At 38.3% G+C, this 14,510-nt stretch overlaps 1 protein-coding gene across 1 annotated transcript; it reads left to right on the top strand.

Moving 5' to 3' along the window:
- Nucleotides 1–815: 815 nt before the first annotated feature.
- pdcb (phosducin b) lies at nucleotides 816–4,221 on the top strand. Its single transcript, XM_060866906.1, has 5 exons — nucleotides 816–896; nucleotides 1,037–1,069; nucleotides 2,048–2,107; nucleotides 2,338–2,486; nucleotides 3,253–4,221. Exons 3-5 carry the CDS (start codon nucleotides 2,059–2,061, stop codon nucleotides 3,760–3,762), a joined length of 708 nt encoding a protein of 235 aa, XP_060722889.1. The 5' UTR covers nucleotides 816–896; nucleotides 1,037–1,069; nucleotides 2,048–2,058; the 3' UTR covers nucleotides 3,763–4,221.
- The last annotated feature ends 10,289 nt before the right edge of the window (nucleotides 4,222–14,510 follow it).

Here is a 14,510-nt window from a genome sequence, read left to right on the forward strand (position 1 = left end):
ATTTTCAGACCACAGATCTAATTCTTAGCAGAGGTGATATTTTATTGTTTACAACACCACACCCACGAAACTGTGGCCAACGTTGACATCACACCTCTACCAAAAGAACTTCCTTTCATACACCTACTCAGCTTTACTGTGTAAAACCCACCCCAGATGTTTAATGTGTTGTATTGTGACATGGTTCTTCCATGACACAGGCGATTTTAGCTCTGCTGTGTCATGATTGTAATGAAATTATCCATAAGTACTGTATAGGAAGAAGCTTGCCATGCTGTGCGTTTCCTTTCCAGATTAAGTTGTACACAGTTCCAAGTCTGTGATTAACTTTTCACCTCCACAAGTACAGATAGTCCTGTCTGAGCTGTCTTACCTTTCCAGAAATGTTACATCCATCTAATTAAATGAAGCTGGGTTTATGTGATATGATGACGTAAAAAGTGAGAGTTAAAAAGAAAACTCAGTAGTGTTTATTATGGGATGTCTCATAATTACAAAACTGACATCAGAATCTTACATCATGTCTGTGTTTGGGGAATCAGTTTCTATTTTGGGTCGTATTTGGGTAAGTTGAGATAATACTGCTATGTATGATTTCCTCTCACTATACATTCCCAAACACCAGAAATAATCAAAATTCACTCATTTTGCAGAATTTCTTCAAATATGTCTTTTTCTGACATTACTCACTTCCCTGGGTTACTGTATGTTTCAACGTGAGTCTAATTCCAGCATTTAAATCCTCTTAGGAACCTTGAGCTAATTTCATTGAATAGCACAGTGTTGTCCACGAGCCTCATTATAAGAAAGCCCTCCTTAAGCAGCCTAAAACACACCACAGCAGTAGCTTGACCACGTAACAGTCCAGTTATTGTCAAGCAACCAGACACAAAAAGGTAAGAGGACAATTATCTGCAAATCGAAGATCAAAGAAACCTATATATATTTGTTCAGTCTGTTTTATTTTAGAATTGTAGTTGTCAGTGAAACTGTTATTAATTTTTTTTTTTGTTATTTTAATTTTTTTCTTTTACAGTGGTGGAAAAAGACTTCAGATTTCAAAAAGCTGGTAACAAACATTTATATGTTTAACTCAATTTTGGATACAGCTTTGTATTTCCCAGGTCTTGACTTGATTTTGTTTCTCATCAGCATGGATTGTTGTAACATATACAGGCCTATGGCTGGTGACATTGAATGCTATATGCTAAGGATTAGGGTTTAAACTCAATCCCAGGAACGTGCGGTTATTGATTCTAGTGTTCTGAATGATGACCATCAATCTTAAATTCTTATGAAAAACATGCCCTTGAACTGGCAGCTTGAAAAGCATGATTTTTTTTTTAATCATTAAAAACATGTTTATAAGGAAGACAGCATTATTTAAATCTGGTCAGCGGTAAGATCTTAAAGAAGCCTGCAATGCATTAGCCTAGAGGATCTGAAAAACTGGATTCACTAAACATTTGCAAAAACAAACACATAGCAGTTGTCTAGTTAGAGTGTGGACTGAAATGAACAAAGCTCTAATCTCCTGACGTCATGTCTGGATTTTGGCATGTGGTGGAAGGCTTTACGTGACATCAGTGTCGATGTTACACTGGTGCCTCACATGTAAACCTGTAGGGATCAGCTGAAGTTCACCATCTGTACACAGTTTTCATCATTAACTTAACAGAACAGAAATGGCTAGACTTATATTATAGTGGGTAGAATTGTAATAATGGGAATATGTAAAAAAAGATGATGTATATTAAATAATTTGAGGTAGTAACAGACAATTCCCAACCATTTTGTAAATAAATAACAGTAAATAAATAAAACTAATACACGCTAAGAGCCAACCAAGCTGACAAATTGGATCAAGGAATAATCCTCCAACTTAATAGATTTAATTCAGCCTGAGCAAAGCACTCACTTTGTAGTCTATAGACGCTAAACTCCACTTTAGTCACGCACAAAAAGTTATGTTATATTCAGGGACATAATATATATTTATATTATTATTATTATTATTATTATTATTATTTTATTTTTTTGTCAATAGACAACAGCAACATGTCTGACAGAGGACTAGTGGAGGAGGACGTAACTGTGAGTCACACAGGTAAATGAATTAATATATTGACAATTAAATAAATAGGCGTCATACTCAGCCAAGAGTATTGTTAAAAAACAAGAATAGGAAACTAGAATGTTCCGAACAAAATATGCATAAACAAGGAACATTATTAGTATGTATTATTGTTTTATATGATTCTCACTAAAGTGAACTGATACATGGATGACAACTGTGTGTAAGTTTAATTATTACCAAAACTTCCCATCTGCCACCAGGACCAAAGGGAGTAATTAATGACTGGCGGAAGTTTAAGCTGGAGAGTATGGATCAGGAGGCCTTACCTCCCAACAAGAGGGAGCTTCTGAAGCAGATGTCATCTCCACACAAACCTAAGGAGGAGTCCCTGTGTACATCTACTCAAAAGGTGGGTCTTTCTTTCTCTGGCTTCTCTTATAGCAACAAAATATTAAAAATGGACATAGTGGGAAATACTGAGCTATGAGTTGGCATAATTATTAAAAATGATCATTCAACTAAACTGCAAAAAAAAATCATGGTGTCTTGTATAAAGAGATCTGTACCACTTGGTACACTACATGGTCAAAAGTAAATGGACTCCTGACCATCACGTACATATGGGCTTATTGAACATTGCATTCCAGATTTATTCCCCCTTTTTTATTATATTGCGCTCCACTCTTCTGTGAAGTCTGAACACTAGATGTTGGAGTGTGTCTGTGGGGTTTGGTGATCATTCAGCTACAGGAGCATTAGTGAGATCAGACACTGATGGTGTAAGAGTGGTCTGGGGTTCAGTCGGTGTTCCAGTTCATCACAAAGGTGTTCAGTGGGGTTGAGTCAGAGTCAGGGCTCTGTGAAGGACACTCGAGTTCTTCTGCTCCAACATTAACACACCATGTCTTCATGGAGCTCTGTGCTTTATCCACAGGGACACTGTCACACTGGAACAGGTATTCAAATGTTCCAGTGAAGGGACATGATAAAGCTACAGCATACAAAGGCATTCTGAACAACTGTATTCTTCAAAATTGCTGGCAATAGTTTGGGGAAAAACCTCGTATGGGTTTGATGGTCCACTAAACTTTGGCCATGTAGCGTACTTCAGCCTTGTTCTGATCATCCTAACCTGACCATCTCCTAAACCCTTCCGTTCACCCTTATCCCTTCAGATAAGCATTCAGGAGTATGAGCTGCTGAAGGAGGATAATGAGCAGTGTCTACGCAAGTACCGTAAGCAATGCATGCAGGAAATGCATGAGCGCCTCAGCTTTGGGCCCAGGTTCAACGGTGTGCATGAATTGGACAGTGGTGAGGCATTTCTTGAGGTAATTGAGAAGGAGCACCGGCTCACTGTAGTGGTGGTGCACATCTACAAAGTTGGTGTCAAGGGCTGTGAGGTATTGGACAGGTGCCTGGACTGCCTAGCTGCTGAGTATCCCAGCGTCAAGTTCTGCCGCATCAGCGCAGCTGTCTCTGGTGCACGTGAACACTTCTCTGACAATGTTCTACCAGCTGTGTTGGTTTACAAGGCTGGAGAGATGCTGGGAAACTTCTTAGCTATCACACAGCACTTCACTGATGAGTTCTTTGCCACAGACGTGGAGGCCTTCCTCGCTGAATATGGACTGCTGCCAGAAAAAGAGTTGAGGTCAGGTGGAGATAATGCAGATGTGGAGTGAGTGAGGAAGGGATGGGATGGAAATAATTCAATAAATTTGCAGGTTAATAAATCTGAAAGCAATATCAAAATCTGAAAATGTCTGGTTAAACAGAGCCCAACATTGTTGTCTCATATTTAGCCAATTGTTTTGCCAGTTATTTCCTCCTTATTATAATTATTATTGGACTGATTAAAATATTCATGTATTGTTTATACTGTAAAAATGCATAGATAGCATCCGCAGTCTAACTTCCACTTTGGTATCTTTATGATTACAATAGTATCAATATCCTAACTGCAAATTGTCCTATAAATAAATTGGATACAAAGCTATATTTTTCAGATATAAATTGGAATAGAAAAGAAAAACCCAGTGTCATCTTCATAGGACATAAGATATAAATCAAACCAGTGCCATTAACAGATATTAGTCAGCTAGAAGAGTGCAGATTTATTCAAATCTTTTTATTAATTTAATCAATTCACAATTCCATAAAGCAGACTGGGTGTCTGCATCATGTATTATCATTCTCCAATGTTATTAAAATAAAATCTTCATAGAAAATCTGATGAATGGTGTCTTTTAATCTGTATCGAGTGTCCAGTGAACATTTCTGAGCTTTCAAGAATGTCACAAAAAAGAAAAACTGACATAAAAAAAATATGATATGAAATATGAAATACTGATATGAAAAAATATAAAATCACCATCTATCCTATGGACCACAAAAAATATAAATAAATATTGCCTTGAAACTTAATTGCTTGAAGAGTTTCCAGGTCAAAACTCTTTTTTATTTATAAAAAAATACTTACAGTTGTCTTAAACTTACATCTCTTTCTCCGTCCATGTGCTGGTCTTTATTTTCTCTCTTGAATCTGTAAGAAGCTCAAAAATGACCTTATTTCAAATATTGAATATTTTCATCCTTTTAGTTCTTTGTACCTCAGTAAAGTTCTGTCTGCATTGCTGGAGAGTTTGTGTGCATTTGCTAACAATTTTACTGTAAATAACATGAAAAAATAAAGTATTGCTATTATAATAACTGATAATCACTCATACAATAAGAGCTTGAGCACAAGGTCAGACCAAACTTCATGATCTGGGCTCAACATAGTGCGCTTCTCATTGACCACACAGCCATATTATCAAGACTCTTATTGAAGAATTCTTATTGGATTCAGAGCTTTAAGCTGCTTTATCATATACTTTAAAATTTATTCTCTAGATTTATTGTGCTTTAACAAACAGGGTTGTAAAATGTAAATGTTTAAGTACCATATATTTATAAAAATATGACCACCAAAGTGATAGCACGTAATTATATAAATTAGATTTTGTATTAGTGTGTATTGTGTAAAAGAAATCTGTGATTTTTATCTGTGATGATGCATCATAAGTGAATGCAGTAGCCTTGCATCTTGCAACACATTGTTTGCTTTCACAAGACCATCAAAATTAACGACCGGTAATGAAATAAACAGTCTTTTATGAATTTAAACATTTAAGCCTACGTAATACACACACAGACTTCCACTATTTCCCAGAGGCCTATTTTATAATCAAAGTATATTTACTTTAAGTCAAGTAAAGCTTTCTTCACCACTGGACCATAATCCAGAAACAAACAGTGTTGACATGCAACTTCACCCCAACTTCTGGGAAACCTCTGCTAAACATTTCCTATTCCAGCTTTAAGCCTTTGAACTTAACATAATTGTTAAATAATTAAGTTTAACATGAATAGTTACCTTAGCTGTCTCAATTTGTCGGTTTTCTTTCTTTGGGCTGTGCAGGTGTGCACACACCCTCTAAATACCTCAAGGATTGAAAGATTTTTTTTAAAGCATTGAGCCCTGGTTATGTGTCACACCTTCACAGACTCCTGCAGTGTTTCATGCACCAGGTCCTCCTGCGTGAGAGCATGTAACCTAAATATCCCTGGGCATGTTTGGACAACTTTCTTCAGGTATGTCATCACAGATCCATGCATGTGCTAAAATTAAAACTCTGGCACGAAATAAAACTCTGGCACGAATGTCACTGAAGGTCATTGATGAGACAGTGTTTCAAATTGACTCCATGTTACCTCTTTTTGTGATTAAGGCTTAACCTACTGTGTCCCAAATCACACAAACCAACAACAAAGCATTAACTTAAAGATTCATTCTGACCTTCATGTGTTAAAAAGTTTTATTAGGTCTATTGTTCATGTGGACCGTTCACTGCTGTATTACAAAGTGAACTTTATTGTTTTTATACCTGATATAACTAAAGATTTAACCTTTTGTTCAATCAATGCTGAGTAATCTTTAAGTAATCACTTTCATTTATTAACTTGTTTAGTTTATTGTGTATTGTTAAAAAATATTAATACACATTTTTCCCACGCTGTAGGATAGGCCACGCCTTTCCAAACGTCTGTAGATTTTATTCATTCAAATTGGACCATAAGTAACTCATGCTTAAGTAACCAGTCAATATGACCTAATCATGTTTAGCACAATGTTTCAAAGACACTACAGAACATTTTTGTTAGATATTACTTGATATTTTTTAATAATTACATTTTATGTAATATATTTACAGCATATTTAAATCAGAACACATTTCCATTGATTTAGGCAGGCAAATAAAATTGTAACGACGACTTTGAACCGTCCAATGGTCAAAGTTTACTTCCTGTTTTTAGCAATTTAATCCATGCTCCTGCTAATCTAGGTTCGAGGTATTGTCAGTTTCACTGCCTTACCGAGACGTGCTATGTTTGACGTGTTGACTTTCTATATCACGTTCTCAGTAGAATAAATAAAGTCTCATTTAGCTTCAGGTTGACATGACTGCACCAGGTCACCAGATAGTCAATCTCCCTCCTGTAGACAAACTCATCCTCCTCAGAGATGAGCCCAATGAGGGTTGTGTCATCTAAAAACATCACTAGTCTGATCGATTGGTGAATAGAGTTGCAGCTCTTGGTGTACAGGGAGAAGAGTAAAGAAGTAAAGCATCAGAATGGATCAGGCAGGTACGGGGATTAGAATGGATCAAGATCACTGGCATCTCAGTAACGTGTTGCTCGACAGAGAGAGAGAGGGAGAGAATATTGTGATCACGTACTGGTACAAAGACAATGTACATTATGTGCAAAATCTCTCAAACCAGCCCAGATCACCTGTCTGAGTATCATATTTATACAAAGGTTTTGCCTTACAAAATGGATCCAGGAGAGATTTGTGATCTTTCACACAGCAATCATCTCCCAAGGTCAACTGCATGGTAGATTTATGTAGATTTGCTACAGTAGATTTAGAAATCATCTAGATCTGTAGAAAAGAACCATGAGCATTTCAATCCAAACATCTAGGACCTCACATGAGTAACCCGGTCTCTTCCGGTACCCAGAGGTTGTTCATACCCATGTACCTATTGACCTATTGTATTATCTTTTAAATGGTTCTCCTGAAAAATGTAAAGAATTATTTAAACAATTTGTCATGATATTTGCTGGTGCAGTGAGAAAAGGCCAACCTTCATAAGGATTGTGAGGCATCTGTAGATGTCCCAGCTCCAGTTGGCTTCCACTTCATGAAGATTTTGGGCATTCAACGAGCAGATGCAAACTACATGTGGTCTTTGAGGACAACAACCTCCTAATCAATACACAATTGTCAGACTGTATCTGACTGTAGAAAGAACATTATTCATCATAACACTGGTGTTTATAACAGTTTATAATCACAACCTCCAGTGTCCCCCAAATTAGGATGAGGTTCCCTTTTGAGTCTGGTTCCTCTCAAGGTTTCTTATTCTTCCATCTCAGGGAGTTTTTCCTCACCACAGGCGCCCCAGTCACCTCAGGCTTGTTCATTGGAGATAAATACAAAAACATTTAAATATGATATAATATTAACCTTGAACTATTTTAATCTAACTAAATTAATCTTTGTATAATATCAAACCTTTTGTACTATATTTCTTATGTTCTGTAAAGATCCTTTGAGACAAGGTCCATTGTTAAATGCACTATACAAATAAATTTGAATTAAAATTTTAAATGAATTAATGTTGTGCATAAAACCAAAACCAAATTTTGAATATTACCCATGTCCCTTTCTCAGGCACTCTTACTTACCCTGGCTGACTCATGATCTCCATATCTCTTGGAAATAAGGTCAACTCAATGCCTTGATCTTTCAGAGGTGTTGAACCTCTCTGCCCTGTCAATCTGCTCAAATAGTGAGCCCAGAAAATTACCCCTAGATTTAGTATTGGTTTAATATCTAATTGCATGAGGTTATATGTTTTTTCCCCAGGCCACAAAGACTAATACAGTATAATATATGAAACAGACATGCGCTTATTAGACAGCGATGCACACAGAGCTTGATGTGTTCAACCTAGCCAGAGACGCATATCAGACGGATGCTAGGTTACAGTTTTGTTTTTATGTAGACAGTCTTACTGTAGCAACCCTGTACTCCCTGAGGGGCCAATAAGTGCCTTAATTACTGCCTACTTTATCATGACCTAGCATTCAATTTAAAAATGTGTCATGACTGGTTTCAAAGATATAAGGAGAGAAAGCGAGACAAAGAAAAAAAAGCGTGTGTGTGTGTGTGTGTGTGTGTGTGTGTGTGTGTGTGTGTGTGTGCGTGTGTGTGGATAATATAAAACCAGTAAATAAAATAAATGTCAAAATCTGTTTATTGGTGATAAAAAAAGGAAAATCCAAAAAGAAATCTCATGACAAACAATATATTTACAAATTTCCAAGCACATATAAATTCCCACAGTTGTATCATTGTTGTGGGTCATGCAGCAAGACAACAACCCTAAGCATCAATGACCCTAAGTCTTTCTACCAAAGAGTCATTAAAGAAGAATAAAGACAATGTTTTAGAATGGCCAAGTCAAAGTGCTGACCTTAGTCCAAAAGAAATGTTGCAGAAGGAACAGGGGAGATTCTAGAGGCAGGGCCACAGGGGCCCTGGCCCCTGCTGAAATCTGATTGGCGCCTGATTGGCCCCCGTTCCATCAATCGTTGACGAGAAGAGTAACCGGAGAATTTTTAACAACGATCACAGATGCAATTCAACCCCCAAACAATTGGTGGCACTCGAGCGTTTGAAAAAGGAATGTTGCCGAAATGTATTTGCACCGTACTGAATAAATTATTTTGTGTGCTTGAATGTATCATGAGGCCCCTTAATGGCCCCTGTTACCGAAAAATCCTAGAACCGCCACTGAGAAGGAACCTGAAGCATCTGGCTTATATGAGGAAACCCATCCAACATCCCAGAGATGAAGCTGTTCTGTACTGAGGGACAGGGTAAAATTCCTCCAAGCCGATGTTCAGGACTGATGAACAATTACCAAAAATATTTAGTTACAGATATTACTATAGAAATATCTCTCATAGATATGTAATTAGATTTTTTTTTTTACTGCAATGAATAAAATGGCCAAGTATAATATTTTTACTCATTTGTTTAATTAAATAATTGTCTACTTTTAGGACTGAATTATGTAAAATGTGCACTTTGATTGAATGCTGTATCTTTTAATGCGCTCATATATCTTTGAATGCGCTCATCTTTTAGTTGCTCCCGCAAATGCATTTGTAATGAGGTGTCGTAAGGCTGATGGTCCATTTGCAGCCTTATTAACAATTAGGTAAACAAGTCTGTGCCTATCTCAAGCGCCATCGGGCATCAAGGCAGGATACACCCAGGACGGAGTGCCAACCCATCGCAGGGCACACACACACACTCTCATTCACTCACTCAATCACACGCTACGAACAATTTTCCAGAGATGCCAATCAACCTACCATGCATGTCTTTGGACCGGGGGAGGAAACCGGAGTACCCGGAGGAAACCCCCGAGGCACGGGGAGAACATGCAAACTCCACACACACAAGGCGGAGGCGGGAATCGAACCCCCAACCCTGGAGGTGTGAGGCGAACGTGCTAACCACTAAGCCACCGTGACCCCTAATACAAAACCTCTTATAGTAAAATAAAAACTGAAAGTGAAATGTGAGTGTTGCTGTGGTATATTTCTAAGGTATACTTCAGGGATGCTAGGTAGATTTAGGAGTGTTGTGTTATCTTTAATTGCACTGGTCATGCAACTCTTTTACAGTATAATGAGTCCTCCAGAATAATTCTACCACTTTAGAGTTTGTTTCCATGTTTAAGTGATTGTGTGGGGTTTTTCCCAGATTTCAAACGTAGCATTCGGATTGGGAAATCATGGAATTTAATTTAAACCCTATCTGGTTTGTATCTGGGTCTGAGGAAATATAAACTCATTTCACTTTTAACTGGTAAAATAAAATGTCTAGTATCAAGTCTTCTTAAAGTAAATTTTATTAATTCATCTTTTTCATGATTCCTAGTCAGTAACCAATGTATTCTGCTCACATGGATGTAAAGTGTGATTATTTTAATTTCTCCTGTGAGACATCCTGTGAGATTGAATCATTCTGTCCATTTCCTCTGACCTATATCAAGACCATATTTCTCATCATGGAATTTAATTTAAAAAAACACACACAACTAATGTAAGAGACAACTAGTCATGTTTACTGTAAGGCATTATGTTTAGTAATGACTTGAAGTTTCTGTAGATTAGATCATTCTGGCACTGCACCAACCACTGGAACTGATGTGGCTTTATTAGTGAGATTATTCAGCAGGATAATAAGGTCTGAATAAATAGCACTAATATAAATTAACTGTCTCTGTTGGTTTTAGCTCATTGGTGGGCTGCAATCACTACAGTGAACATCTAAATAAATTCTCTAAATAAGCAGTGGCATATGCAGTCTCTCTGGGACATTGAGAAATAGTCTCCAATTAGACAGGAAACGTATGTAATGTTTTTGAATCATGAGCCAAATGGAAAAATATTTCCCAGCAGCTTTTTGTGAATAATACTTGAGTTACTGAGTTTCTCTTGACTGAGTGCCTTGGTGCACTCTGTAGAACTTGTTTTTAATAGAAAAGAGAAGAAAATTGACTTGCTGATACTAATTTACAGTCACCGTTGTGGTGGAAATTTCTAATCTTAAGATGTTCATAAGACTTTGTCCTTCTATGCTTGTACCCTGTGTGCTTCATGACCAGAGACTGACATCGTCATCAGTAGGTTTTGTTAAGATTATGACAAGGGCAGTAGGTACTGGGGACGAGTTGTCCATAAACAATGTCCAGTACGTCCTCTAGAAGACCTTGGCCTGGTCAGATTAGCTTGGTCAGGAGATGCATGCGGTAATTTTGAGCCAATGATTGATGATGTTTTGCTTTTACATATCTTCTGTTTTCTTGAGTTCTGTCTATAAAACCTTGATGTAATCAATGATCGTGGCCCTTCATCCCTCATGCTACATGTGGAGTGTTGGGTCCTGCTGCGCAGCTGAGCACAATAAATTGTGTAACCTTTTTACTCTTGCTCGTGTCTACCAGTGTTATACTTTATTCTTTAAATCTCTCTAACCTCGGAACTTCCACAACACTGTGCAAACCCTAAACAATCCAATCCTACATTTACTGGCAGGGAAAGATAGGGACTAACCGTCACCAACAATCTCTCCCTGCTACAGTCTGATACAGTCACAGAAAACACTGCACATTTCTAGTCATTTGAGAGCATCCCATTCAGTAGTAGTACCGTTCCTGATCTGGGCATTCATTGGTCTTGATTATCACATTGATTAAGAGAAGCAACATATCTGCCTGTTCTTTTCCATAGAGATAGTTTCACTTAATCTGCCAGGGTCGATAAATAAGTAAGAAACATACTTCATACATACTTTTTTACAAGTTTACTAAGATTCCCTAGAAGTTGATGAAGTTTGCTCTCATGCTTCTTGTTTTTGTTTATACAAAAATGTGCAAAGATAATTCATATATGTGTTATATATATATGTGGAAATCCCCTAAGAGCAAATTTTTATTTATATTTTAAAAAAAAAAAAAAGTACTTTTTACTTGACTCATAAGAACATGTAGGAATGAGGAAATCAAGGTCCAGGAGGTTGCTGACGTGCTGAACAAGACTTAATTGTTTTTTCTATTTCCTTTGCATATGTCTGGCAAAATAAAGTTGTTTAAAAGTGTAACAGGATCACACTTATTGTGGCTGTGTGGCTTTTGGACTTGGTTTGTATCTGGGTTTGAGGAAATATAAACTCATTAAAGTAAATTTTATTAATTCATCTTTTTCATGTTTCCTAGTCAGTAACCAATGTATTCTGCTCACATGGATGTAAAGTGTGATTATTTTAATTTATCACAGACATCCTGTGAGATTGAATCATTCTGTCCATTTCCTCTGACCTCTATCAAGACCATGACTTTTCAGCCCAATGAACTGTACTGCAACAGCTATGTGGTTGAAATGACCATGAAAGCTTCTTGGATGGTTTTTGTTTTTCTGTAGTATTCTGTACATGTACAGACATCATAAGTTCCTGAAAAACCTGATTTTCATGTGAACATGAAGCTCTTGATCTGTAGCTACATGATTTTATCTGATCTTTTGCACCAGGATTGGCTGATTGGATAATTGCCTGGACGAGCTGTTGCATTTATTTTTCTGAATAAATTGGCCAGTGAGTGAGTATCATCCATTCACTCATCTTCTACCACTTATCCGAACTACCTCGGGTCACGGGGAGCCTGTGCCTATCTCAGGCGTCATCGGGCATCAAGGCAGGATACACCCTGGACGGAGTGCCAACCCATCGCAGGGCACACACACACACTCTCATTCACTCACGCAATCACACACTTCGGACAATTTTCCAGATGTGCCAATCAACCTACCATGCATGTCTTTGGACCGGGGGAGGAAACCGGAGTACCCGGAGGAAACCCCCGAGGCACGGGGAGAACATGCAAACTCCACACACACAAGGTGGAGGCGGGAATCGAACCCCCAACCCTGGAGGTGTGAGGCGAATGTTCTAACCACTAAGCCACCGTGACCCCCGAGTGAGTATCATTAGTAATTAAACTGAATTTTGTAGTAAATAATGAAATTTTGAACACTGTAATGTTAATGTAGAAGATTACATCTTCTTTATGTTCTAAATAAATCTCAGAGGACAAACAACCAAAAAGTATGATTTGCTGAATGGTCATGGCTGTCATCACAAACTCCTGGAGTCACACCGTCTTTAAGCTGTTAGACAGCACCACCTAACTAGAATCCTTGCCACTACACTTAACTACTCCATGAGTTAACTCTGTCCAGTACATATGAGTGGTTTTCACTGCTCTAAAATCAACACAATTCTATGTTTAGTTTAACCATATTAAACATATGATTAAACTGAAGCATAGAAATCAGGGAGATCTCTAGGTCTGAGAAGTTGTACACTAATCTTTGTTGAAATTGATAGTACTATAAGAATGATCACATTAATATAAATTAATGTTCTCTGATCTGTGCTGTTATGTAGAAATAAAGCACACCTTTTGAACACATTTGGAAATTAAGCACTTTTGTGGTATAAAACCTGATAACTACTTGTGAACTTCTTTTGTTTCACCTTCATGTGAAACATTAGGTTAAAATTGCTGAATGCTAATTGTATAAAAGTTTATTTAAAGTGTGACTCCTGAAAACATTTAATCAATCAGTCACAGTTCAATACAAACTGTCTGGTCAGAGTTGGGATTAGGGATGCCTTGGAGTTCTGTGATGAAATGGAATTCTACTGTCCTACTTGACTACTTGACCCACACACTCTCACGCTCTCAAATTCTTACACTCTCACACACTCGCACTCTCACACACTCATGCTCTGACGCTCTCACACACTCATGCTCTCACATTCTCACACTCTCACACACTCACGCTCACACATTCTCACGCTCTCTCACATGCATACTTTCATACTCTCACGCTCTCACACTCTCACGCTCTCACATTCTTACGCTCTCACACTCTCACACTATCACACACTCACGCTCTGACACACTCACTCTCACGCTCTGACACACTCACTCTCACACTCTCACACTCTCACACACTCACGCTCTCACATTCTCACACTCTCACACACTCACGCTCTCACACACTCATGCTCTGACGCTCTCACACACTCACGCTCTTAAATTCTTACACTCTCACACAAATGCTCTCACACTCTCATGCTCTCACGCGCTCACATTCTCACACACTCAGGCTCACACATTCTCACGCTCTCTCACACTCATGCTTTCATACTCTCACGCTCTCACACTCTCACGCTCTCACATTCTTACGCTCTCACACTCTCACACTATCACACACTCACGCTCTGACACACTCACTCTCACGCTCTGACACACTCACTCTCACACTCTCACACTCTCACACACTCACGCTCTCACATTCTCACACTCTCACACACTCACGCTCTCACACACTCACGCTCTTAGGCTCTCACGCTCTCACACACTCACGCTCTCACATTCTCATGCTCGCACCTTCTCACACTCTCACACACTCACGCTCTTAGGCTCTCACGCTCTCACACACTCACGCTCTCACATTCTCATGCTCGCACATTCTCACATTCTCACACTGTCACGCTCTCTCACACAATGGCACTCACACACTCATTTTGCTATTTTGTTTGCACTTCTCGGCCACCGTACATATTCATGAACATTTTTCATCTTCTCTCGAACGCAGCTGTTGCTCCAGACTCCACCATACTGTTATATATTGAGTGCACTGAAGATGGCGCTAACACAGCGAGAAAGACTTA

Source organism: Tachysurus vachellii, chromosome 3, assembly GCF_030014155.1.
Source record: "Tachysurus vachellii isolate PV-2020 chromosome 3, HZAU_Pvac_v1, whole genome shotgun sequence".
In the NCBI taxonomy this organism is placed as follows: domain Eukaryota; kingdom Metazoa; phylum Chordata; class Actinopteri; order Siluriformes; family Bagridae; genus Tachysurus; species Tachysurus vachellii.

Bases quoted from the DNA above. Each gene is read 5' to 3' on its own strand.
- pdcb (XM_060866906.1), top strand. From the start codon at position 2,059: ATGTCTGACAGAGGACTAGTGGAGGAGGACGTAACTGTGAGTCACACA. The intron at 2,108-2,337 runs GTAAATGAATTA...ATCTGCCACCAG, and splicing joins CGTAACTGTGAGTCACACAG to GACCAAAGGGAGTAATTAAT. The intron at 2,487-3,252 runs GTGGGTCTTTCT...TTATCCCTTCAG, and splicing joins TGTGTACATCTACTCAAAAG to ATAAGCATTCAGGAGTATGA.